Source organism: Conger conger, chromosome 14, assembly GCF_963514075.1.
Source record: "Conger conger chromosome 14, fConCon1.1, whole genome shotgun sequence".
In the NCBI taxonomy this organism is placed as follows: domain Eukaryota; kingdom Metazoa; phylum Chordata; class Actinopteri; order Anguilliformes; family Congridae; genus Conger; species Conger conger.
The window spans coordinates 24,931,688-24,958,911 of NC_083773.1; the positions used below are offsets into that span (position 1 = coordinate 24,931,688).

Here is a 27,224-nt window from a genome sequence, read left to right on the forward strand (position 1 = left end):
GTTTTACTATTATACAATGCGCTTATACTGCCTTAGCTGTTTGATGTAACCTTGAGGGTCTTGCAGAGGCATTTCTCCCTATTATATTTGACTGCTCTTTCCTCTATCAAATGCCTCTTTGTGTTTCGGTTGTAGAATTGTCAACACAAATTATGAATTTGCTCTTCATAAAAAAATGTAATCAAAATAAACAAAAGAACTGGTTTTGGACTTTGCTCCTTGTCATGTTGAGAGCAGTTTTTATTGTGACCCCTAACTTCCTGTCTGTTGAAGGGGACATTCATTCTGTATTGCCGGCTAATGTTTGGAAAGCTTTCCAGGACAAGCTTCTAATTTTAAAAAAGTATTTCCTGTACTGCTGTGTACTGTATCTCACCCGCTCTCCTCCACAAAGCCAGCTGGGCTCTGAGTGTCCCCTCACACACTGCTGCTGCAGTCATCTTTTACATTTGAAAATGTAAAACGTGTGTTTTGTTTTCATTGCTGTAATTGATCATTAACATAGCAACAGTATTTGTGTTGGAATAAAATACAAATATAAAAATACAGTTGATAAAATACAAATATAAAAATACAAAAATTTTACAATAAGAGTTTCTCCTTAAAATTCTATTTGCTTATTTTTCTGAATGTTGTGAATTGTGGGTTATTCCACATTGCATTTTTGTCCATCATAGAGATAGTTTATTTCACTGTACGCCTTTTACTCCGATTCATTCCATGTTGCATTACACATAGTGCGTTTTGTAAATGTATTCATTGAAAGCTCTGGGGCAGCAGACTAACTATCCATTAACAAATGTTATTTTCAGAATACAAAATGCCCCCTAAGAGCCCCATGGCTCTTATACAGTGGAATGAGAGGGCCTCGGCATGCTTGCACGGATATTTAAACCCTCACCTTCTCCAACAAATGCCAAGACACCTAGAGAGTGTCACGCTCACCCCAGATCAGTGTGGACCAATGCTTTGAAAAGAAATATAGCTTCTACTGTAATTATTTTCAAATGACTGACCTCACCTCAGTCATATTTTATGTTGTCATATTGGTCATGCCAGCCAAATGTCTCCCAACAAAGCACAGCCAACACCAGTACTGATTTGGCTGGCTTGCTCACCTGAGCTCTTTGACATTTGTCTTTAGGTTTTTCTCCTGAAAGGAAAACATTCTGATGGCATCAGCCAGTGTTGCTATTTAAGGTTAAAAGACATTGCTTTTCTTTACTTTGTCAATAGTGACATTTCCACTCCAGTGGGAAGTGAGAGACCTCCTCCATAACTAATGAAATGCTTCTGGTGTGAGCCTTTATATAATGAATGGATAATTATTTACTTCCATCATTAAATGCCCAAAGTTAATTAAATGTAGATTGTTTCGCTTTTTAAACAAAAGACATGTTCTCTTTTGGAAGTATGACGTGAGGAATTGATAGAGTCGATAGCGATACAATGTATTGTGTTGCCAATCAGATATATGTAGTTATTCAGCGGGCAGATGTAGGGGGCCGTGTTTTTGAGGGAAATGTAACTCTGCAGATGGACTCCGCCATCGTGAAGCTCTGTGACTCTTCTCTCTTCGCAGTCAGAGAACCCAGCAGGTGGCTGTGTGTATGTTTGCGTGGGTAGGGGTGTGCAGAACCTCTACGCAGAGCCTGCACACCGTTGTGTGTGGGCGCCAGCTCGGTGCCATGTGTTCAGTGGATCTCCACGAGCAGTGCTTCCCATTGCAGTCGCACAGGTTGTGCTGTAGACTTCTCCCCTTTCTCACTCTGAGTCTGCTGGCATATGCTGCAGCCTCTGCCATCTGCTGCACTATTAATAGACAGTGCTATATTCCCCAGCAGCCAGGGAACGGACACTTTACCAGATGTTTCCAGGTGGGTATAAATGAATAATAATACCCCACACTCTTTAGGCTGTTCACTTAGTCATTTATATTAATTTCCAAGTTACATTAATTGTTGATATTTGTAGTGTGATAGAAAAAAACAAAAATAACCAAAGACTGAGGTTTTCCACCCACTGCAAAGAAGTCTATCTTGCATCTCCAGTCTGCATTTTTCTTATTTCATTGCATATTCTGTAATCTAGGTGTGAAGAGCTTGAAGTGCACCATTTAAAAATATCTGTATAATAATGCTATATTTACATTATTTATGTTTTCGAAGTTTATATTTTACATCAAAACTGCCTTACACAGTTGCATTTCATCTCTTGATGTGTAAACGTTTATGTTTAAACGTCAACAGGATGTGTGAATGTTGCTATCTACATTCATTGGGGATTGCTCTTTAAACAAAAATAGATTGGGAATAGCTTAGAATAACATATAACATAGCATGTGCAGTATTTAGTGCCGAATCCCCTCTATGCTGGTTGTCTCTGGATAAGGTGAAAAGGGTAAAGGGTCAGCAACTTGTTTCAGTCACAACATTGATACTGTGCCTTCACCAACAAAACCGAGTACGGCTGGCAATTATTATGGAAAAGCAAACAAACACAGCAAGGTAAAGGGATCTGTGGCTACATGGAGGGGCTTGTGGCTGGGTTTTCCCTCTGCATTGCTGTTGGCGTGGTCAGCTGTTTAAGTGTGTACTGTTGTGAGTCAGTTGCTAGGTACAGCTGCTTACTTGGTCAGTGCTGGCAAGCCCTGAGCCAGCGAGAAATCCAGCACCTGTGACAGAATCCTCGCATGTACTGTCACTAACGTCCTGATCAGCAGCCCAACAACCGCTTGTTTAGTTATGACAAATGGGTTATATTAAACCATCGAGTATCTCAGGCTTCAAATATGACTTCAGCCTTTCAAAGCAGAAAACTTCAGAAGTGCGTTTGAGAATTCTTCTTGGTTCCCACATTGTGGTGATACAGTAATATTGACGGTTGTATCTTGTGGCGTGTTGGGTACATTTAAGTACTTTTTTGTATCTTTTAAAGCATAGTAGACCCCCCCCCCCCCCCCGCCCCCCCGCATATCCCCTGGCTCCATGGACTGTGTCTTGTGTTTCTGACAAAGCTATTTTTTGTCTGTATGTAATAAGTGTGTAGCTGTAAAGGTCTGGGCTGTAGGGTGTAGTAATGTGCTGAGTCTGTGGGTGTCCTGTGTGTCCCAATAGAGACATTGGCAGATTCCATCGCATTAAGCCAGCTATTCACACCCAGGTCGCCTATCACTTGCCCAGTGGAGAGCAGGCTGATCTGGAACTCAATAGCACCATAAGCCAAGGGGATGCAGTTTTTACAACCCCCCCCCCCCCCCCCCGGGTCATCTTCAGAAAACAGCTGTTATTGAGACTTTTATCCCCACCCGCTTGTTTTAGATCTAATAATTTGTCCTGCAGGAGCATGGCTGCCCAACCCTCTCTCTGGAGGTCTACTGTGCTGCAGGCTTTTGCTCCAACCGTAACAAAGCTCACCTCATTCAGCGGCTAAAGATCTTGTTGGGCTGGTAATTAGTAGAGTCAGGTGTGCCAAACTATAGTACGAAATGAAAACCTACTGCACAGGATGGTTGATTTCCAGGAGCAGAGTTTGGCCGCCCTATGCAGGAGTATTGAGTTAAAGCAGTTTTAGTTAAAGTAAATGAAGCTTAGCGGTACCAGTGGTGCCAGGTTGCGCTTTTCATTTCACCAGCAGTGAGCCTTAGTGTCACACGCCTGTGTAGTTTCCAGCAAGTAGGTCCCTCTGCGTTGCCACCACAAGCTGTCTGTCAATCTTTTTCGGTGTCTATAGGTCTGCTGATATGTAAAATCACAACTTGTTCATTTTTTTGACGCTTTTATGTTTCATAAAATGCAATTCCAGCTGAAAAATATGTGTAGGCGTGTATATATTTTGCACGTGTTTTGTACTTGCTAAGTTTTAAACACAGCGCTTGCAATTTAATAATGGTTCAATTTCTGCCTTTGCTACAGTAAGTAACCACGTGTAATTCGAAGTATGCATATTTCATATGTGATCCGACTAACTACTATGTCACTCATTGTGCTTTGACTTTGTCTTTACTGCCTTTACTGATTCAGTTTAAGCAGGTTATTAAATCATGTCTGTTGAATGTTTGGCTCTCTAGCAGTATATACACTCAGTGAGCACTTTATTCGGTAGACCTATACACCAGCTTGTTAATGCAAATATTTAATCAGCCAATCATGTGGCAACAACAAACTGCATATAAGCATGAAGATGTGGTCAAGAGATTCATCTGTTTTTCAGACCAAATGTCAGAATTGGGATGAAATGTGATACAAGTGACTTTGACCGTGGAATGATTGTTGGTGCCAGACTGAGTGGTTTGAGTATCTCCTGGGATTTTCATGCACTACAGTCTCAAGGGATTGCAGAGAATGGTGCGAAAAACTAAAAACATCCAGTGAGCAGCAGTTTTGCAGGAAAAAATTAGAGAGGTCAGAGAAGAAGGGCCTGACTAGTCAAAGCTGACAGGAAGGTGACAGTAACGCAAATAACCACACATTACAACAGTGGCATGCAGAAGAGCATCTCTGAACACACAATGCGTCAAGCCTCTAAGTGGATAGGCTACAGCAGCAGAAGACTTATTGAGACTAAAAAATAAGTCTAATAAATACCGAATAAAGTGCTCACTGATTGTATGTCTATTACAGGAGGATTAGTCTTTGATGAAGTGTGTCAAATTAGACCGAAATGGAGGAAGTGGAGAAATGGACCTACGTAGATTGCACTTTAACGCTCACTGTTTTGGGGACCTTCCCCTTAGACACCTAGTGAATCACATTATACAAAAAGATAATGGAAACTTTTATTTGAATCTGTTTTCCATTGTGTTTCAGGAAGGGTTCGGTCAGTTACAGGAGAAATGAGTAACCTCACGCTCGAGTCCGATCGAGCCTGTTATTTTCTTTCACACTGAGCAGTCCCTGATTGTCAATGTCTGTTTTTCTGTATTCTCAATGGGAAGCGGCTTCAGAACTTGACAACTTGGCTTTGGTTGTCACAGCAACCAATGTTAAGATTCAGTACCCATTGTCCGATGTGTGGGACCATTCAAATTGATGTTATGCTGAGAGAGACAATCTGGTTCATGGGCGAGTCACTGTCTATTTCATAGATATATATGAAGTAGAGTGCGCTGCCATTTCAGAACACTGGCTAGTGTTCTCATCGATTGTTATTAACTGGTTCACCCATCTCTTGAATGAGACATTAGTATGCAATTAAATTTAACTGACGTCATTAAATGACATTTCTTACTGTATGTAAGAAGCTTGAGGCAGGCAACAAGATATGCTTCTAGGTAGCCAGTCGGCCATTAGTAGCCATACATCAAACCAGTACTCTGCAGATTGAATTTCAAAAGGAAAATTCTTCACAAAATATTTTTAAAAAAAACTTTTATACTTAAGAATACTTCAAGTATAATTAAAGTTTATATCACATATGCATGTGCCTTGTATATAATTTTTTCACATTGGTTGTCACAATCTAATAAGTGTACCTATAAACAGCACAGTACATACCGTGGTAATGACCTCACTGCGTGAACACTCAGGAAAGTGAATCATCTCCTGAAGATTAATGCCTCCTGTTTCTAAAATGGCCTCTCTCCTGTCCACGTTCAGAGGCAGGCAGCTTGCCTTTCCTACACCAGCTCACAGGGAGGGGCTGACTGGGGTGATGGGTTCAACTGTCACTAGGATCTGGTCTGGACGTGTGTCTAGGTCAGTGCTTTTAACAGTCGGTGACGAGAGGCTCCCTCTGCCCCCTGTGTCTGGTGCAGCTCTGACTGTGTACGCATGTGTCCACTTCTAGTGCTGTAACAACAAAGTAACAGGGCTATATCCTCCTCCCCCATTTTTTACTCCCCAATGTATCTATTGGCCCATCCCATCATTGTAACATCCCCAGTTAATTGGGGTTGGCGAGAAGTGCACGAGGCTATAGCACGTGGGACTGTGACACTAATTCAGCCAAATGGCTGGCACCTGATCAACCAGAGGCAGAGGCGCTGTTAGGGGGTGGGAAAGGGTGATTCCCGGCGTCCGGACTGTCAAGGGGCCCTCAAAAAAACATTAGAACATGATTATCTGGGGTGGAGGGGACCAGGGGCCCCGTCCAGAGAGGTTGCGAGTGGGCAGAAATCCAGGAGGTTAAACCTGGCCATGACTAAAGGGCCTGGCAGTAATAACAGGCTTCAGACCCAGAGATGGGGAAACTCCCAGCCCAGGACCAGGGTCTGACTGCCCCAGAATAAGACAGGTGGTTGTATGCTGGGTACTGGACTAATAGTAACTAACCTGATGAACTAATGCATCTTCCAAAACGAGACATTAGAATTGAGGGTCACACTGAATCCTCCTGTGCTGGCCTCCTGCTGGTCGTACCCGCCAGGCTGCTGTGATCCAGTTCTTCCTCATCCGCTGCATCGTTACGGGGCGGTTAGCTGAGGCTTGGGGGTAGGGGGCTTTCTCTATGTTCTCTCTGTCCCCTCAACATAGCTGCAGCCTCTTTTGTAAACCATATCTCCCTTTGGGTGAAGTGGCCTCCCTCTGTTTGGCTATCCAAACTGTTTGTGAAGGGCATTGTCTTTCACAGTGGAGGATGTTGGGTCTCGCTGTTAAACGGAGGAAGTGCTGATGTTCAAAAATGTTTCCGAAATGCTGTATCCAAACACGACTGGGCTCTTAATGTTGATGGTGTATTGGTGTGCTGCTGTATGTGAACTGTGTGGTGGACCCTGTTTTTTTGTAATTTTTGTAAAATATTTTTCCAGTGTATTTCATAGTGTGTACAATACACACTTTCCAGTCATTTGGGAGACAAGGATAAAACAAAACCCAACGTAACAATGCAAGGTTTTGCAAAATCTCATCAGAATTGGAGGAATTTATTGCATTATATTTTTTTCCAGTATAAATATTTATGTTGATATCGCATTCAGGGCTCTCAATAAGGAAGTTTAGACCTGGTATCTGCCTGGTCTCAAACAATACTATTCTGTGAAGTAATGGTCTGGTCGCTTTACCACAAATTAAAATGCACGAACACAATTAAAAGATAAAATAGCAAATCTTTTTGTTTCAAACTATAACTCTGAAACTGAAACTTTCATTTTTTTATCAGTCCCACAAATATATTGTGGATAGACCTTGCTACCGTGTACATTAGCTACATACAGACACAGTCTTTTAAATTAGTTATGTCTGTGTGTGTCTTTGTATGTGTGTGTGTCTGGCTGCGTGTGAGGTTGTACCTTAAAAAGACAGAGCAGCCGGGGACCGACATGTCACTGCTGTTGCTTACAGTAGTTTGTGTCGTTGCTAGGACACGAGCGCTCTCATCACATTGGTCAGTTGATCCTTTATTTTCCGTCGCCCCCTCACCCCTCACCCCCACTGCTGTGGCCCTGATGTGTTCATCCAACAGCCAACAGCCTTAAAATCCAGCAAGGCCCTAGCTGACCCACCCGAGAGGGGGTGGAGGAGGGGGGGGCCTCCAGCAACAACTGCAGCTATTAATACCCCCCTCACCTCTGATCCCTCTGTCCATGGTGGGGCTTAGCTTTCTGTCTGCACGAAGACAGGGGGGCCACTGGGGGCTGTGTGCCTCGGTGGGGCTGTGTGCCTGAGGGTGGCTCTCTGCCTGGGGGGGCAGTCTGGGAGGGACCGCGTGCCAGGCATGGCAGCAGATTCCTGTTTGTTAGGACAGATCACGGTCCAGAGAGGAAGAGACATGGGAGAGGAGTGCCTGGAGGAAATGTCGTGGTGCACCAGGTGCGCGGTCCGGTTTCACCATCCTTCATTTCAGACACTCAGCAGTGCACTGGGGGCGCAGACAGTGTGTCACTGCCCCCAATCCCCTGTGTGATTCACTTTTCCTTCCTGTGTTAGGGCGCAGAGACCCTGCGTGTGTTAGGGCGCAGAGACCCTGCGTGTGTTAGGGCACAGGGACCCTGCGTGTGTTAGGACACAGGGACCCTGTGTGTGTTAGGGCACAGAGACCCTGCGTGTGTTAGGACACAGGGACCCTGTGTGTGTTAGGGCACAGAGACCCTGCGTGTGTTAGGACACAGAGACCCTGCGTGTGTTAGGACACAGGGACCCTGTGTGTGTTAGGACACAGGGACCCTGTGTGTGTTAGGGCACAGGGACCCTGCGTGTCATTTCTATTCACAAGGTACATTGATAAATAAATGCTTTAATGTATTGTCTTGTATCGTGATGTTGTAATTTATTTTATTTCAAGAGGAATCTGGAGAGAATTATATTGACAAAGTATAGAAAAAGCGTTAAATGGCCCATAATTCACAGTACTAATTTTATTCTTTATCTAGGGTGGCTGTAAACAGGTCCACGATGATTACTGTGCCAGTCTTGTATAGCATACATATATTATCGGTGTGGATTTAGTATGGAGTGGAGAGTGATGAATGAAAATCATTCTTTCTGTCTTTCTACAGTCATTCTAAACCCAAAAACCCCAAAGGAACCAGCAAAGTCCTTCAGCTTTGACTATTCCTACTGGTCCCACACCACGGTAAGCTTATGACTGCTGTTAATCTTCTCTGAGAGCCCACGTTTTACACTTGGCATCACGCTTCCCTTCATATGTCACTGTCAAATGTTACCCCTCAGCCCCATTAATCTTTTCAGGATTTGAAATTCAGATTGGTTTTCAAATGCATCCAATACTGATAAAACTGAAAAAGATGTCTAGCTTTCGCTGGTTATTTTGAATTGCATTCTGTGTGTGTACATAGCTGGACTGTTTGATATTCATGTTCAGAACATTGTTCAGGGTGTTGCAGATGGCCCGGAGTAATTTTGTGTGTGTGTGTGTGTGTGTGTGTGTCCTCAGCCAGAGGACCCCAGCTTTGCTTCACAATGCCTGGTGTACAACGACATTGGGAAAGAGATGCTCCAGCATGCATTCGAGGGCTACAACGTCTGCATCTTCGCCTACGGCCAGACTGGGGCGGGCAAGTCCTACACCATGATGGGCAAGCAGGAGGAAGGGCAGGAGGGCATCATTCCTCTGGTACGCCAGTCCGCACCCCCGAGATGTCTGTGCTCAACGTTAACCGTGTGGTGATCACCGCTGCTCTTGTCCCGGGGATGCCTGGCGATTGTAGTTTCTCACTCTCATCTCTGTGCCCCTCTTAGCTGTGTGAGGAGCTCTTCGAGAAAATCAGCGACAACTGCGACACGGAGATGTCCTACTCGGTGGAGGTGAGTTCCTGGGCCCACCTGAGCAGGTGAAGCCGCGCGTTTCCTCCCGACTGCACTTTAGGCCCGGTGACTCCTTGGGTCTCAGCCATGCTTTTATGTGGGATAATGTTTGCCCAAAGGGCCTCGTTAAGAAACGCTGCTGGAGGATCGACTTACTCAGTGAGCACACGGTAACATGGCGGTTTCACATTGCATGCTGGATCACTGAATTACAGGCCAGGCTCCTCCCTGCGCTTGTGCTTGCTTATCTGGGTGAAGTGCTTAGTATTCACCAGGTGTGCAGCCGTGCTCCCTCTGAATGAGAGGCTGCTTCTCCTGGTCTTCTCCCCTTGGACAGTCTGGTAGATATGTTCCCTTTATTATTTTATTTCTGTGGTGTAGGGAGAACCTATACATCCAGACATCAAATCTGGCGCCCTGTTCAATGTTATTTATCCCAAGCCAACCTTCCATTCACCAAAAAGGTTTACTGAATGAAGTTGAGGGGAAAGTAATGAAAAATATGATTAAATGGAATGCAAGTTGAAATGGGAAGTCCTTACCCAGAGGAGCATACTGTACCTAGCTGGCCCACAGGCGTGTCTTAATGCATGATATGTAAGATAATAAGTGATATATCGAGAGAAACTTCATCTGTCTGATGAGTGTGGTAGAGAGCCAGGCCGTTTAACTCCCCCTGCTCAGTTTCACAGCTGTGTGCAACAGCTTGTATGAGGTTATGTGCGGTACATACTTGAAATATACAGAATGCATTCCTTAGTCTATGGCCAATTTGATGAGCTGTTATGTCTGGAACAGTGGTGAGCACAGTTAGTTATTAAAACATGTGTCTCAGAGGTATAGTATGCTGTCAAACAGTCAAAATATTTTTGATGTGTAGTATTTAGGCTTATATTCATTCTTTTTTTTTTCCCCAACTGCTCTTCCTTGAATACAAACATTCCATACAGTTTTTATCATTGTGGTATGTGTGCTTTCACAAAGCATCCATCTTACTGCAGTGTCTATTTTGGGGATGCCTGTGAATTGCTTTAAGAAGTCAGTGTGTCAAATGTGTGAATTGAGAAACCAAAATGATGCGATCAAATGCTTGGGGACGTCATGTACAGATTGCTATGCCAAACTGCTGCTGCTGGCCTCTTACCAGGGCTGATTGTGTATTCTGTGCTTGTGTTTGCTCTCTGCTTTGCATTTTAAATGTCTTAGTGTTCAGAGTGGAAAGAGATGTTTATTGAGACATCTTATTTAAATAGCTTTTTAAAATTACTACTGCTACTATTCAGTCTCATTCTTTGATATACTATGTAGTAATTCTTGGATAACTGGGGAGTTTGCGATTACCAAATTAACCAAGCTCAGCTAAATGAACAGGATGTAAATAGGGTGGATTCAGGTAAATTGGGACATTTCAGTTGCCCACTGTCCTTAATAATTTGTATATTGAATTATATATTGTCAAATTATTGCTAATAATATATTTATTTAAACATTGTTATAAAAACTCTTACATTAGCAAAGGAATTTTTGATCCCTGATCAGTCATCAGTCATAATTTCCACTTTTGTTGAATGTGGGAAATATCTAAAGGAAGGACAGAAATAGTATTTCATATTGGCTGGTAAAAACATGAGAAAGCCACGGTCCTTGTTAAAGTTTCAGCAGGTGTTTGTGAAATGAGTGACTCATTGCAGAGAGTTGTGTTTTAGGTCAGCTACATGGAGATTTACTGCGAGAGGGTGCGGGACTTGCTGAACCCCAAGAACAAAGGCCACCTGCGGGTTCGAGAGCACCCCCTGCTGGGCCCCTATGTGGAGGACCTGTCCAAGCTGGCCGTCACCTCCTACACCGACATCGCCGACCTGATGGACGCCGGCAACAAGGCCAGGTGAGCCTCAGGAGAGGAGAATATAGAGGATCTATGAGCTGACTCTATGACCCTGCCCAATGTTCTTTGTAAAAGTGCCATTTTTAATATTCCAAAATGGCATCGTCATCGGAGGCATTTCCTCTCCATAATCCCACTTTATTAGATTTTGGTTATGAAGTTTCTCAGCTTTATTATTCTTCTCCAGATATTTGTTGAATGGCCTATGGTTTATTTATCTTCTTTATAGACCTGAATCTATAGATATGTTTGTGCTTAATGCATTAGTGGAATACACCAATATTTGGGGAAAAATCCATTTGTTCGGACTTACCAGACTTAGACAAGATGTTCAATTTCATTTTCATTTTTGTGCATTCACTAGCTCGGTTTCCTCACTCAAAGTGATGAAATACACCTTACAGCAACTGTAAAGCTGTCTTATTTACACAAGGTATCATGTGTATTTGAAATGCACGTCCGGGGAATTTTAACGAGAGACATTGTTTTCTGAGAAGTTTGATGGTTGGAACACGCATGTGTTTCTGTGCCCATGACTTCCCCCTCTGCTTATTAGTCGTCTTCCGTTATTCATCTCTGTGGCCTGATTCATTGATGCGTTATGAGTCTGCGTTCCAGGAATACTGCATGTTGAAATGCCATTGAGGAGCATAGTAGCCCACGAGCAGAGGAATGATATCGTTCATACATGCCTTGCATACGTGCAATGCACACCAGAGCTTTCTGTGTTCTTCAGAGAAGCAGTAAATTATTTCACCCAGGAAATTATCCCCCGTTTACATATTTTTCTGCACATTACCAGAATATTTATAGCGACTGATTTCACACCATAACCACTCGACTGGCTTCAATTATGCTTCTGTGGAAATATTCTGAAAGAAAAGATGAAAATTATGTTTTTTGTTGTTATTGGTTTGCCATCCACTGATCTGGTCGAGCTGTTCCCACAGGACTGTTGCTGCCACCAACATGAATGAGACCAGCAGTCGATCCCATGCAGTTTTCACCATCGTCTTCACGCAGAAGAAGCATGACAGTGAGACTGACCTCGCCACAGAGAAAGTGAGACTCTCTCACACCCTGAAATGGCACCTACATTACCAACAGAATCCAGTTCACAAAAAAATTACTTTAACCTACCGCTTAAGTACAGAATACTGCACACATTGAAATGTTTGGTCTGTTTCTTCTCCAGAATTGTCTCTTTCAGTCTGGGCAACTAACCATTCTCCTGACAGTGGACTGGCAATTTGTCTGCATTTATTACCATTTTTATCTCATTAAGTCAGTTCTCAAAGACAGTTTGTTCTCAGTTGCCCTTCCTGGCTAAATTTAAATAAAATAATCTACAATGAAGTTTATCGGCAATGTACACTCATGGAAAAAAAGTATATCTTGTTTTTTAACAGCTGTCTCCTACCATACAACTTGTATGTCGTAAAATAACGGACATTTGCCATATGTAATTGATTTAAAACTGCACCGTTTGCATTGAGATTTATTATCCTCTCCCCTGCAGAGATTTTTTATTTTGTCGTTGCTCCAAGTTTCCTCTGTTCTCGGGTTACAGGTCAGCAAGATCAGTCTGGTGGACCTGGCAGGCAGCGAGCGAGCTGACTCGACAGGGGCGAAAGGGACAAGGTTAAAGGTGCGTCTAATTTAACCACGCCGAGCTGCCGTTCCCATAAGCGGCCACGCGACCTGCCGTTCTCTTCCTTAGCGGCTATTTCTGGAGACCTGCCCCACAGGAAGCCCAGAGGAAAGGAACACACTTATTTTGTGGTGAAATCGTTAGCGTTCTCATTAGAGAAAATAAGAAATTGGAGTGTGTGACTGTGTCTAATGGGCATTAAGTAGAGGGATTTTACTGTATGCCTAAATGTGGTGGTGACAGAAATGTATGGATATTTAGCAGTACACCATCTCTAAAACTAAAAATTCCTGTAAAATCATACATATTGCTCAGCATATTTGTAACTATGTGCTTTCATTGATTGTGGGTTTGTTTGTGCTTCAAGATATTACAGATTATTGAATAATTTACCGAACATCCTTCTTTAAAAAGATGCACCAGTTTTTCACTTTTGAGATCTAATTCTGAACTCTAATTCTAAATCCCCTTACTCATTTAGTGCATACAATGGCTATAAATTACAGTATGTTTTTGCATTGAAAGGTTCTCGTCATGGTTGGCTCTTGCATCATCAGGCCATAATAGCTACTTTGTATATGTTCCGTCTTTCCCACTCTTTCAAACATTGAAACATTGAAACATCAAATATCAAATATTCACACTGAGGGCCTTTCTCTTCAATCTCTTTAGAGAACTCAGTAGTAGACATCAGCTGCTTGGTGACCTGTTTGACCAAGTTGCCAAATGGGAACCAAATGGTTGCAAGCCGTGATAAAGAGTCACAAAAAGTAGACAAATGAAGTAGACAAATTAAGGACAGCATGAGTGTCAAGCTCCTGCTTACTTATGACATGTAACTTTTAACGGTTACCTTGCGATTAGTGATGCATTGTATTTATTTTCGCATTGTAGTTTTGGAGGCCCCGTGGTTGATTGGTATGACATAGCTCTTTCCCACTGTTGCCGTTTCAGGAGGGGGCAAACATCAACAAATCTCTGACCACATTAGGCAAAGTCATCTCAGCCCTGGCCGAGGTGGTAAGTTCTGGGTCTTTGTGATTTCCGAGACTGGCAGACCCCAGCCTGGTGTGCTGTAACATCTTCCTCTTGTCTTGTTCTCTCTCCTGCCTCTGCTTCTCTGCTCAGGATTACAGTACCAGCAAGGTAAACCCCCTCAACTGTTTTCAACCAGTAACTGCTGCAGACAGGCGTGTAGAACAGACATCTGTAAACACACATCAGTTTATTCATTCTTCATCCCCAAAATGTCTTACCCATCTCTCATTTTCTTGCTTTCCTCGTTTTCTGCTGTATGTAGTCAGGACTAATTCTGATTGTCAGTTGATATTCTTTCCCTTCTCCACTGAAATGCTCTGTTCATTTGAAACAGAGCAAGAAGAAGAAGAAGTCTGACTTCATTCCGTACAGAGACTCTGTGCTCACCTGGCTGCTCAGAGAGAATTTAGGTATGAACTTTCATGCTAAAATGCTAATAGCTAGGCTCCTCCTGTTCGGTTCGTTTCCACAAAAGCATGCGTCTCCTCTCCACTCTCCCTGACAGCCACAAAGAAGAATGAGTCATAATGAAGTGTCTGTCTCTCCCCCATTATCCTTGCTGAGAGCAGATGTTTATACATGACTGCACTGATTATGAAAGTCGTCTGGCAGTACAATATGCTGGCCACTCCCATGTGCTTCTCTGAAACGGTTTTGCCCCTTTTTTCAGAAAAGCAGCAGCATCTCTTGTCCAACTGCTTAAGCCAGGTTTATAATTCGGCCATTAAGGAAGATGTTTAAAGATATCCAGGATTTAATGCTTTTAAGTGTGAATGTGGCTTTAAGTGACCGTACTGTTGTGTGCCTCAGGTGGCAACTCTAGGACTGCCATGGTGGCAGCTCTTAGCCCAGCTGATATCAACTACGATGAGACCCTCAGCACACTACGGTAGGGCGCATTTCTATGTAATGTAACAGAATGCATTAACACACTGCAGAAGCTTACGTTAATGGGTACATCGCATTTCATGAACATAACCGAATACTTCAACAACCTAAGTGAATGTCGTAGCGGTGACACACACCTTGATGCAATATGCTAATAGGCACACCATTCCTGCATTGCTATTGGCTGGCGTTCCTTTAAGAGCATTGAGGTGAGAAAAATGGCATGTAAATACAGGATATTTTGCCGTGTCAGCAGGTGAAAAGAAAAAACAGTGATGCGATGTAATTTTAAAGATATTTTGATATCAGTCCATAGATGTCCTATATTCCTTGCACAAAAAGTCTGGAGGAGCAGGCAGTAAACCGTTACCATCAGTCAGGGGTCCTGTCCGCATCTCTGTGTGACTGTTCACTCCCTGCCTCCGCTTGTCTCCGTAGATACGCAGACCGAGCTAAACAAATCAAGTGCAATGCTGTCATCAACGAAGACCCCAACAACAAGCTGGTGCGTGAGCTTAAGGACGAGGTCACACGTCTGAAGGACCTGCTCCGGGCTCAAGGCCTGGGCGACATCCTGGATGGTGAGTCAGCCGCCCAGCTCTGCCTGTAGCAGGGCACACTGGCAGAGAAAGGAACCCAGCCATTTACACTCTCTTTCTATCAAACATCTTACCCCATATGCCACACAACTCCATTTACCAGCACCAATTTACATGGAGCTGTTACACGTACAGTAGTGTAGAAGACACTTGCGTATCTAAGGGAACTTGCAGAATAGTCCATACAGTGAGTCCATACATGCCAATAATGTAGATGAAGACAAGTTTCAATGCGCATGCAGTTGCACTGTACATCATTATATGAAGAAATTAACTATACTGCCTGCATGTGTAAGTGACATCATGAATGGGAGAAAATAAGTCAAAAGTAAAATTGCTGTAACCTCAATCACAGCACACCGGTAATCAAGGGTTTATTCTTGGATATTGTACAACGGCTAAAACTGAGTAGCAGAACTAAACGAGAGCACTTCACTAAGCCTTTTGAAATGTTCTCCCAAAATTTCACCTTCCTAATTTTACCCAGGACTCAACATAGATGTAAAGAATGTAAAATTTATGTTTAAATGTGCTGTTTATACTTATAGGATGACTGTGGAATGAATTGTTCAAACTGATGTTATATAAAACAGTAGCTTTTTACCTACTGCTTTGATACAGTACATTCAATTCCTGTATTTGTGAATAACTGATAAATCAGACTGTTTTTCCTGCATGTATAGCATCCTATATGAGGTTGTATCTTTGTGACATTTAGTCTTTGTCCTTCAAATGTCTCCTGTGTGAATGTGCCATTCATTCTCCTCTAACATCTAAAATCTCCACCCTGGCCAGTCTGTAGTACTAATCGTACCTCTGACCCCTCTCGTGTTTGCCTGTTTCCGTTCAGTCGAGCCAATGGGAGATGATTACCCAGGAAGTGGAAGCAAATGTGTGTATTCCCCTGGTGGTACTGCCACTGTCTTGCTCTTCCCTTCTCTCCTGAGAGCTGACTCGCTGCTTCCCCCCCCGACACCCAAACAATCCCCTGTGCTTTGCATGAGCATTAGGAGTCAGGAAGAAACGAGATGCCCGGGATTAAAGTGCGCATGTACAGTAGTTTGTTGGCATAGTCAACTCTGTTGCAGTTCTTACCATTTGCGCAGAGCATTTTTATGTTTGAGAAAGGTTGAATGCTAATGAAACTAGGACACTTCTGGTGTAGATGGGCAAACTTCTGAGGTACTGACTACCGCTGCCATACCCCATGTCTTGTATCTAATACTGGTTTATACAATTAAATCACATTCCATTAGCATTCAACTGTATTGTGCTAAGAAGTTTGGTAGCATCATTACTTTCGTGGATGTATATTTGCACAGAAATGTTTCTTTTATTTTTTTATTTTTTTTATAAAGAATAATTTAAAATGGAGATGTGGCAGCTGTTGTACTGTATTGTTGTAGAGCTCTTTGTGGTACAGACTTCTCGGATGATGACACTGCACTCGGGTTGAATAGTTTCCAAGTGTAGCACACTGCCAAAAACCCTAATCAACCAACCCCACGAAATGGGGCAGATACTTTAGTAGGGCTTCATCTTTCAGTGTCACAGCAGCAGGTCCTCCAGTTTGAGCAGTTTCCTTTTCTTCTTTTCTGTATATTTAAAAACATATTTTTGGCTCCAGAGCTAGTGTGACCTGAGTGACATTTTGCACGTTGCGGAGGTGACTTGCTGTTGCACTGTACAGTGACACAAGACCAAAAGATCCGATTACCCTGCAGCATGTTACCCACAACCCCATTGGCTCATTGCTCTTTGCCCTGCTCTCTGTGACCTGCTTGCCTGTGTTGTTCCTCCACCTAACCCTTTGTACAAGGCCGTTTTCACACCTATTCCAGTCTCTCTGGTTAACATATACTGATACTGATACTTCCTATTCAGTTTAATTGGGACTGAGGTTTTACAAATTCATCACTGTGTTGACTCACAAATCATTTACTCGATATGCGCATTGCCTTCAGTTGGATTAACGCGTTCTGTTGATTTAGCCAGCTGTTGGTTATTTTTCATGGGAAAGCTTGGTATGCTTTGACACACTTTTGCTTTAAATCCTGGGCAGTGTTCCGTTATGAGTGCCAGCACTGTGGGCAGAGGTATGCATATGTTCTCAAGAATTATAGCTGTTGAGACGGGTGCGTGGGGGTTGGACCCAAAATGCACGACTCAGAAACAATAGTAATATAAAGACCCCTCAGGGCTTTATTCGGGACGAATCCCAGGAGAGTAGTCAACACAAGCAAAGTCCATACACGTAGATCCAGCCAAACAAATACAAAACAAACAAAAAGCACGGTGCCGAGGGAAGAGGCAATCTCGTAGTCGGTAGGCGTGCAGGGAGGTCCGGTAGCAGGAGAGCTGTCAGCGGGGCAGATGAACAGACGGACGGCAGGCAGAGGCGTAGTCGTGGACGAAGCGGGAGTCGAAACCATGAAACAATCAGCGGGGCAAAAGTACAAAAACGGTAGGCGGGGACGTAGTCAAGAAACAAAACGAAGGTCACAAAACAGAAATCAATAGTCGATGGTCAGTAAACAGGCGTGGATCGTAACGTGTAATCAAACAGTAAATAATGCTCAAGAGTTGCGTGGTAAACAGAGGCAGACAATTTCGCAGTGAACAGTTGCGCGACTGGGCTATAAATGCAGGTGTAGACAGGTGTAGACAATTAGTTAGAGCGTAGCAAGGAAATGGAAAACAGGTGCGATGGATGACAAGTTAAACAAGGAGATTAGTAATCGTTAGTAATAAACCTATCCTGCCCTAGCATTAGTAAATTAGTAAATGACATGCACGAGAAACGTAAGGTAACATGAACACATGATTAGTCTTGTTAGTTTCTACCCAATCCTGATCTAGCGTTAGTAGTTTTAGTAAATAGACAAATAGAAACATTAGGGGAGTGAAGGACAGAACGAGAGAGAGAGAGAGAGAGAGAAAAGGCGGAACGCAAGGTTTGCGGAAAAACATGTAAAAGTGTATGCATAACAACGACCAGTTAACGTAACAATAAACATACATCGAAACATAACACAAAGCGAAACTAAGACGATAATCACTCAACATAACCAGGTAATATAATCGTAACGAAACGTAACTAGACATGACGAGAAAACAAATCGTAACAAGAAATAAACTAAACAACATGACGAACCTAGACTAACATAATACATGATAAGACACTACGTGACTAAGACAACACGAATAAACATAAATCAACATAAAACATGGTGAGACAGACCTGAAACGTGACAGGACCCCCCCCTTAACGACCGACTCCTGGCGGTCCTTGGAATTTATCAGGGTGGTCACGATGGAAGTCTCTGATGAGCGATTTGTCCAGAATGAGACTGGGAGCGACCCAGGAACGCTCCTCAGGGCCATAGCCCTCCCAGTCAACCAAGTATTGCACCCCACGGCCCCTCTTACGAATGTTCAAGAGTTTCTTAACAGTGAATGCAGGGTGGTTGTCAATAATGCGGGGGGGAGGTGGTGGGGGATCCGGGGGACATATGGGGTGAGAGGATACAGGCTTAATACATGAGACATGGAATGTGGGGTGAATCTTAAGGGAAGCAGGGAGTGACAGTTTAACAGAGGAAGGGTTGATGATTCTGTGGATCTTAAAGGGACCAATAAAGCGGGGTTGTAGCTTGTGAGAGGTGGCTTGGAGGGGAATGTCCTTAGTGGACAGCCAGACGGAGTCACCTGGTTTGTAGGCCGGAGCTGGAGTGCGGTGGCGATCAGCAAAACGCCGATTACGATCTGCCGTGCTTAGCAGCGCGGCCTTGGCATCCCTCCAAACCTTGGAGCACCGTTTCATGTGGATGGCGAGGGAGGGAACAGCGATCTCGGCTTCCTGGTCAGGAAACAGTGGAGGTTGGTAGCCCAAGGAGACCTCAAACGGAGATTTCCCGGTGGCGGCGCAGGGTAAGGTGTTGTGTGCGTATTCCACCCAGGTTAGCATCTTGCTCCAGCCGGCTGGATTCTTTGCCGATACGCAGCGTAGAGCGGCCCCCAGGTCCTGATTGGCCCTCTCCGTTTGGCCATTGGACTGAGGGTGGTAGCCCGAAGAGAGGCTAGCTGTGGCCCCGAGGGCCACGCAGAATGCCTTCCAAACTTGAATTGGGGGCCGCGGTCAGAAACGATGTCCGAGGGAAGTCCGTGAATGCGGAATACTTCTCTCACCAGAACCTCTCTTGGGCGGTGGGCGATCCAGCCAGGGGGATGAAGTGTGCCGCTTTGCTGAATCGGTCCACCACAGTGAGGATGGTGGTGTTACCTTCGGAAGGGGGAAGTCCGGTAACAAAGTCCACGCCGATGTGGCTCCAGGGTCGGCTGGGCACAGGCAGAGGTTGGAGTAAACCAGCAGGGGCTTGGTGGGAGGCCTTGCTTCTGGCACAGGTGGTACATGCCTTGATGAAGCGCCTGGTGTCAGGGATCATGGAGCTCCACCAGAATCTCCTCTTCAGCACCGCCAAGGTGCGGGTAAAGCCGGGGTGGCAGGAAAGGAGGGATGAATGGGCCCATTGCAGCACCTGTGTCCGAGCGGCTGCGGGAACGTATAGGCGTAATCCGGGGTTGGGCCTAGGATCGGGTTCATCCCGTAGAGCCCTCTGGATCACCGACTCGATCTTCCAGGTGACGGACCCAACGGTGCAGGAGGCCGGAAGGATGTTCTCTGGAACCTCACGCTCAGGACAGGTGTTAAACTGGCGAGAAAGGGCGTCAGGCTTAACGTTCTTAGAACCCGGGCGGTAGGTGAGTGAGAAGTTGAACCTCCCGAAGAACAGTGCCCATCTGGCCTGTCGGGAGTTCAGCCTCTTGGCTGTCTGGAGGTATGCCAGGTTCTTGTGGTCGGTCCAAACGATGAACGGCTTCTCGGACCCCTCCAGCCAATGTCTCCACTCCTCCAACGCCAGTTTGACTGCTAGCAGCTCTCGGTTCCCAACGTCATAGTTCCTCTCCGCCGGGAACAGCTTCTTGGAGAAGAAGGCGCAGGGGTGTAGTCGGTTGTCAGCGGCCGCCACCTGAGAGAGCACTGCTCCCACCCCTGTGTCGGAAGCATCCGTCTCGACCACAAACTGGCGGGTGGGGTCGGGGTGTACCAGGATGGGAGCGGAAGAGAACAGTCTCTTGACCTTGGTGAAGGCCGTCTCAGCTTCGGAGCTCCACCGGAATGGCACCGCAGGGGACGTGAGTTTGGTTAGAGAAGAGACCACTTGACTATAGGATCTAATGAACCTTCGGTAGAAGTTGGCGAATCCCAAGAAGCGTTGGAGCTGCTTACGTGAGGTGGGTGTGGGCCAGTTGGTAACTGCCAGAATCTTCTTGGGATCCGCCCTGATCCGTCCCCTCTCAAGGATAAACCCCAGGAACTCAACTGTGTCGGAGTGGAAGACGCACTTCTCCGCCTTGACGAATAGTCTGTTCTCCAGGAGTCTCTGTAGGACTTGCCTGACGTGGTATTCATGATCCTTGGCATTGGTGGAGTAGATTAAGATGTCATCCAGGTAGACGAACACATGGCGACCCAACAAGTCCCGAAGAACATCATTCACCAGGGCCTGGAACACAGCAGGAGCATTGGTGAGGCCGAATGGCATGACCAGGTATTCGAAGTGTCCGAGAGAGGTGTTGAAGGCGGTCTTCCATTCATCGCCCTCGCGGATACGGACCAGGTGGTAAGCGTTGCGGAGATCCAACTTGGTGAAGATGGTGGCCTCGTGAAGTGGGTGGAACGCGGAGTCCATCAGGGGCAGAGGATACTTGTTCCTCACCGTGATGTTGTTCAGCTCCCTGTAGTCGATGCACGGGCGTAGGGAGCCATCTTTCTTCTGAACAAAGAAGAATCCCGCACCGACGGGAGAGGAAGAAGGGCGAATTAGTCCGTTAGCCAGGCAGTCACGGATGTATTTCTCCATCGCCTCCCTCTCTGGTCTGGAGACGTTGTATAGGCGACTTGAGGGAAGTGACGAACCAGGGAGGAGCTCGATGGCGCAGTCGTAGGGTCGATGAGGCGGCAAAGACTGAGCTTGTGTCTTGGAAAACACTGTTCCCAGGTCATGGTAAAGAGAGGGGACCCTCTCCAGGGAGGGTTTGGGAGTCTGTGGTAGAGCTGGCACTCCCTCTGCTGGTGGTGGGGCGGAACGCAAGCAGGACAGATGGCACTTCGGATCCCATGCTTGCACTTGGTTAGAACTCCAGTTGATCGTGGGGTTGTGTTTCTGGAGCCAGGGTAATCCCAAGATGAGTTGGTCATTAGGGGACTGGATGACGCGGAACTGGATCATCTCCCGATGGTTCCCAGAAATGATCAGTTGTAAGGGAATGGTGATTTGTGTCATGCGGCAGAAGGTCCTTCCATCCAGCGACTGCGCGTTCTCAGGGTGGGGTAGAGGGAGGGTGGGGATGTTCAGTTCAGACACCAAAACTTCGTCAATGAGATTGGCGTCCGCTCCAGAATCCACCAACGCGTTAATCCGGGTCGTTCTGTCGGGCAGAATTAAGAGAGTCGTGAGCGTGGGACGATGGTTGTCTCTGTCAGACCCCTCATGTCTGTCGACAGCTCTCACCTCCACTGGTCTCCTGGTCTTGAAGGAGCACCGAGCCTGGGTGTGACCCGGCCTCCCACAGTAGAAGCACGAACCAGTGGTTCTGCGGCGTGCTCGTTCCTCAGTAGAGATCCTTGTACCGGCCCGGGACAGGTCCATGGGTTCGGATCCCTCAGACTGCTGCTCCTCCAGTCGAGGACTTGGTCCCTGCCTGGGGTAATGGTTGCCAGGAAGGATCGGTCTCTCCGACCGACGTTGTCTGGCACGGTTGTCCAGGCGGATCGTGGTGCGCACGAGCTGGTCGAACTGGGTGATGGGGTCCAGTCGCGCCAACTCGTCCTGGAGCGTCTCACTCAGGCTGGCCAGGAAGAGATTTGCCAACGCCGCATCGTTCGAGCTAGTAGCCGCCGCGAGGGTGCGGAAGTCGATGGAGTGGTCTGCCGCGGTCTTCCGTCCTTGGCGCAGAGCAATCAGTCTCTGGGATGGCTCCTGGTCGCTGGATGCGTGTTGGAAGACCTTCCGAATCTCATCGGCGAAGACTGGGTAAAGAGGAGGGAATGAATCCCCGGACCACACCGCCGTAGCCCAGTCCAACGCCCTCCCCTTGAGTAGCCCCATCACATAGCCAATCCGACGGTCGTCGCTGTTGTAGGTCTGGGGCTGTTGCCTGAACACGAAGTCACATTGTAGAAGGAAAGCCTTGCACCTCTCAGGTTCTCCACCAAACCTCTCCGGAGGGGGTTGTTGGGGCTCTCGGAATTGGCAGGTTCCCGTGGGGTTGAGCGCTGGGGATGTGGGTGGGTGGGAAGGCTCCTCCCGTGGTTGTGGTAGGACTGCGACGGCAAGCCTCCTCATCTCCGCACACAGTTCACGAATCTCCAGGTGAAGTTCGGAGATTCCTTGTGAATGCTGCCGGACGATGGCTCCTTGTTCCTGGAGGGCGTGGAACATGGCAGTAGAGTCAGCAGGGTCCATTTTGGCGAAATTGTTCTGAGACGGGTGCGTGGGGGTTGGACCCAAAATGCACGACTCAGAAACAATAGTAATATAAAGACCCCTCAGGGCTTTATTCGGGACGAATCCCAGGAGAGTAGTCAACACAAGCAAAGTCCATACACGTAGATCCAGCCAAACAAATACAAAACAAACAAGAAGCACGGTGCCGAGGGAAGAGGCAATCTCGTAGTCGGTAGGCGTGCAGGGAGGTCCGGTAGCAGGAGAGCTGTCAGCGGGGCAGATGAACAGACGGACGGCAGGCAGAGGCGTAGTCGTGGACGAAGCGGGAGTCGAAACCATGAAACAATCAGCGGGGCAAAAGTACAAAAACGGTAGGCGGGGACGTAGTCAAGAAACAAAACGAAGGTCACAAAACAGAAATCAATAGTCGATGGTCAGTAAACAGGCGTGGATCGTAACGTGTAATCAAACAGTAAATAATGCTCAAGAGTTGCGTGGTAAACAGAGGCAGACAATTTCGCAGTGAACAGTTGCGCGACTGGGCTATAAATACAGGTGTAGACAATTAGTTAGAGCATAGCAAGGAAATGGAAAACAGGTGCGATGGATGACAAGTTAAACAAGGAGATTAGTAATCGTTAGTAATAAACCTATCCTGCCCTAGCATTAGTAAATTACTAAATGACATGCACGAGAAACGTAAGGTAACATGAACACATGATTAGTCTTGTTAGTTTCTACCCAATCCTGATCTAGCGTTAGTAGTTTTAGTAAATAGACAAATAGAAACATTAGGGGAGTGAAGGACAGAACGAGAGAGAGACAGAGAGAGAAAAGGCGGAACGCAAGGTTTGTGGAAAAACATGTAAAAGTGTATGCATAACAACGACCAGTTAACGTAACAATAAACATACATCGAAACATAACACAAAGCGAAACTAAGACGATAATCACTCAACATAACCAGGTAATATAATCGTAACAAAACATAACTAGACATGACGAGAAAACAAATCGTAACAAGAAATAAACTAAACAACATGACGAACCTAGACTAACATAATACATGATAAGACACTACGTGACTAAGACAACACGAATAAACATAAATCAACATAAAACATGGTGAGACAGACCTGAAACGTGACAGCTGTAACACTATAAATATAGTACCCATGAGTGGGTATGCACAGGTATTTCAGCATTATGAAAAGGCAAACCACAAATAGCAGCATACCACTAGTTCAGTTTTTCTCGTGAAGTACATCTGAATAGAGAGAGTTCTTAAAGATTTTTAGACACAAATTGTTGTGTTAAACAGTGTCCTGGTGTGAAAACGGCCTCCTCCTGTGATTTAATGTTTTCTTGCTGCTGTCTTTTTACTGTGACCCCTCAGCTCTACTTGAGTGTCTCACACTCGACTTTCCTCCTCTTTCTCTCTCTCTCTCTCTCTCTCGATCCATTGTCTGCTTTTTTTGTTTGTTTTGTTTCGTTTGCTTCCTGAACGCCTCCGTGGCTCAGACCTGAAAGACATACACAACGGTAATCATAGCTACATGCTGTCCTCCGAGAACCAACGGCCTGGCCATTTCTCCACAGCGCCCCTCGGCTCTTTGTCCGCCTCCCCGTCCTCAGGCGCTCTCAGCAGCCAGGCCGGCCTGGGCCTTCAGGCTGTCTCCAGCATCCAGGAGCGCATCATGTCCACGCCTGGAGGGGAAGAGGCCATCGAGAGGCTCAAGGTATCCCCGTCAACCGCTCTCTCACTGCTTCCCCTCAGATAATTCCATATCATTTGAGAATAACTGGTCTTTCATAAAGCATAACAATATCTGGATTGTGACTCCCTTTAGTTCACAACAAATGTGTGGCTGCTGTAGATGCCTTCATCAGTGTGTTAAACATCAGTGGAAAATTCTCAGAAATATTGATGGTAATGCTAACCTCTCTCCTCTCTCTGATAAAAGAATCTGTGTTTTTTTCCCTGCTTGTGATTTTAGCTGAGGGTTTATTTCCAGAATAATGTGAGAATTCCCCAAAGTGCATATCCAGCCACTGGTAATGCAATATCAAGTTACCTTTAATAAATGGCATAGCTGTTATTGAGCAGTATAATGGCATTAATCACCATGGTAACCCTGATGATGGCTCCCCATATGCATTGTTATTGCCTGCGTTTAGTCTTTTCTGCCCTTAGGATAAGATCTCAGGGGCATGCAACTTTTTTTTGGGGATGTCTGTAGTAGTCTCAAGTATTTATTGGGTATTTATAATTTAGCCCATTATGGACTAAGGCACCCTATAGAAAACCCATAGAAAGGCCTAGGAATTGCAATGAATTTCAATGGTCATGTGTTTTAAAAAAACGGTCATATGATCAAATACAATGCTGGTGTCATATCCGTCTGTTAAGGGAGATGTAACGCGCAGGTTACATCTGCCCGTAAGGGGTTAAAGTGAAATCTAGCTAGGTAGTTATTGTAGAATATTGTTTGATGTTTATTTTATCCAGGATATGACAATACCAGGGCAGATTTAAATGTCATTACACATGAAACAATCGGCACGAGTGAAGATATTCCTTCGGTGTACGGAGCTGGAAAAGCACCGTCTGTAGGGAAAGGCTTCAGGATACTCACGTTGCTTCTGTCTTTTTCTCTTCTCTGCTCCGTACGATTTCCCGTTTCCATGGGAATTTTGGGGCTGTTCCCATGATACTGACACCCTAGCTGCCAGTTGGAGGTGTATAGTGTTGTTTTTGGATGCAAAAACTGAGGGAATATTTGGGATAATATTTTTCTTATTTAATCGGGATGATTCATTTTTCTTTTTGGAAGTTACCTTATCAGTTTTAATGCAAGGTGGGGACGGACAGATTGTGTACACAATCAGATATAATTGGAAACTAAGCCAGTTCAGGAATTTAACCTGGTCACCAAGGTTAACACCCACACAAAATGCTCTGAGAACTCCCAAGTACTCATAGCATTTCTTGAAGAATTACAAGTGAAAATTCCAATATTATCCAAAGGCTTTCAACAAAAATAACTAAGAGGCCATCACATCACCTCACAATTGTTTTGCCAAAGGCAGCAGACAGATTCAATCTTAACTGTCTAGAACAGCTGCAAGAACATTGAATATGAAGCACACACTGGGTATGCTAGATCTATGACAATATTGTACATCTGATTTTGACAGTTTATAGTCCTGACCTCATCCTGCACTGCCATAAAAACACTGTATATTTTACTCTTCACCATCTGTGGAGAGGGAGTCATTTTATTTATTTATTTAACTGAGGTGTTGCAGCCAGTCTTTCTGATGTTAGCAGTCTTGCTTTACTTGTGTGGGGCTCAGATATGGCACTACAGCAAATGTTCTGAAGAATCAGCCGCAGAACACATTTAACTACTGATCTTCAGGTCATAAAGAGCAGCCAGAAACATTCAATTTTCTAAAGAAGGCCGCCATCTGAAAAGACTTTAGAACTGATGAGGGTGTAGAATGCAGCCATTTTGATATGTAATGTTCGGTTTCTGGTTTTAAGGCTTTATTTGTACTAGTAATATTTTGAACCACCGGTTCTAACCAATTTGTCATCTGCTGGTTTGAAGGTTCTGTGATATTACTGTTCAGTGCTGGGCTGCTAAACAATGGTCACTTCTTACAAAAACAAGCATCACGTCACTGTTGCCTTTTCGTTTTTCCAGCTTAGAAAAACAAGCGCACCCTAAACACCCTGTTTCCACCCACAGGAATCTGAGAAGATCATCGCTGAGCTGAACGAGACCTGGGAGGAGAAACTGCGAAAGACGGAGTCTATCCGCATGGAGAGGTCAGGGAAGGGGATTGGAGAACAATGTGTGTGTCTCTGTTTATTTTGTCCAGATGGAGCCACCATACACCACTCACCACTGCACTCAGTCCGTCATTTTCCAATACCCCAGTCCAGAGGGAATCTGACACTTCTGTTCTGGCCTTTTCCTGGAAGTCAGAGTGCATTAACCCCCCCCCCACTATACAGCCTCTTCTTGAAGCAGTGTGCGCACAGGAAACAAGTGCAAATACTTGTGCAACACAGTATAAGTGAAATCTTTTCTTTTGACAAAATGTAATACAGAGAAAGCCCACACTAATTATTTTCAATTAATTTATCCACTTTTATGAATCAACTTTTATTTTCATTAAATTTACATTGTTTGCATCGGTTTTTGGTGCATTGGTATATACATATCTGTGCATTAGAGTGATGTTATTTTGATCCTGTCCCCCCTTTAGGGAGGCCCTCCTGGCTGAGATGGGCGTGGCAATCCGGGAGGATGGGGGCACACTGGGAGTTTTTTCACCAAAAAAGGTAATTGGGGTCTCAGAAGGACAGGGGATGTTCAAGGTTTCTCTCCACTGTCACCCACTTGGACAACGCTGGAAGTCCACCCTATTATGGTGTAA

The 27,224-nt window shown here is 45.2% G+C and overlaps 1 protein-coding gene across 3 annotated transcripts in view; it reads left to right on the top strand.

The window, feature by feature from the left end:
- LOC133110071 (kinesin-like protein KIF1B) overlaps positions 1–27,224 on the top strand; it is a 70,523-nt gene that overhangs the window by 12,287 nt on the left and 31,012 nt on the right. The window contains exons 3-17 of one of the 3 annotated variants that reach the window (XM_061219938.1): positions 8,435–8,511; positions 8,833–9,012; positions 9,138–9,203; positions 10,910–11,088; positions 12,039–12,150; positions 12,659–12,736; positions 13,694–13,759; positions 13,868–13,885; positions 14,112–14,187; positions 14,588–14,666; positions 15,104–15,246; positions 16,115–16,156; positions 24,375–24,514; positions 26,531–26,610; positions 27,054–27,129. In XM_061219938.1, coding sequence (XP_061075922.1) covers positions 8,435–8,511; positions 8,833–9,012; positions 9,138–9,203; positions 10,910–11,088; positions 12,039–12,150; positions 12,659–12,736; positions 13,694–13,759; positions 13,868–13,885; positions 14,112–14,187; positions 14,588–14,666; positions 15,104–15,246; positions 16,115–16,156; positions 24,375–24,514; positions 26,531–26,610; positions 27,054–27,129 — 1,412 coding nt within the window. The remainder of the gene's footprint in view (positions 1–8,434; positions 8,512–8,832; positions 9,013–9,137; positions 9,204–10,909; positions 11,089–12,038; positions 12,151–12,658; positions 12,737–13,693; positions 13,760–13,867; positions 13,886–14,111; positions 14,188–14,587; positions 14,667–15,103; positions 15,247–16,114; positions 16,157–24,374; positions 24,515–26,530; positions 26,611–27,053; positions 27,130–27,224) is intronic. The other 2 variants (XM_061219939.1, XM_061219940.1) reach the window with 2 other exon arrangements.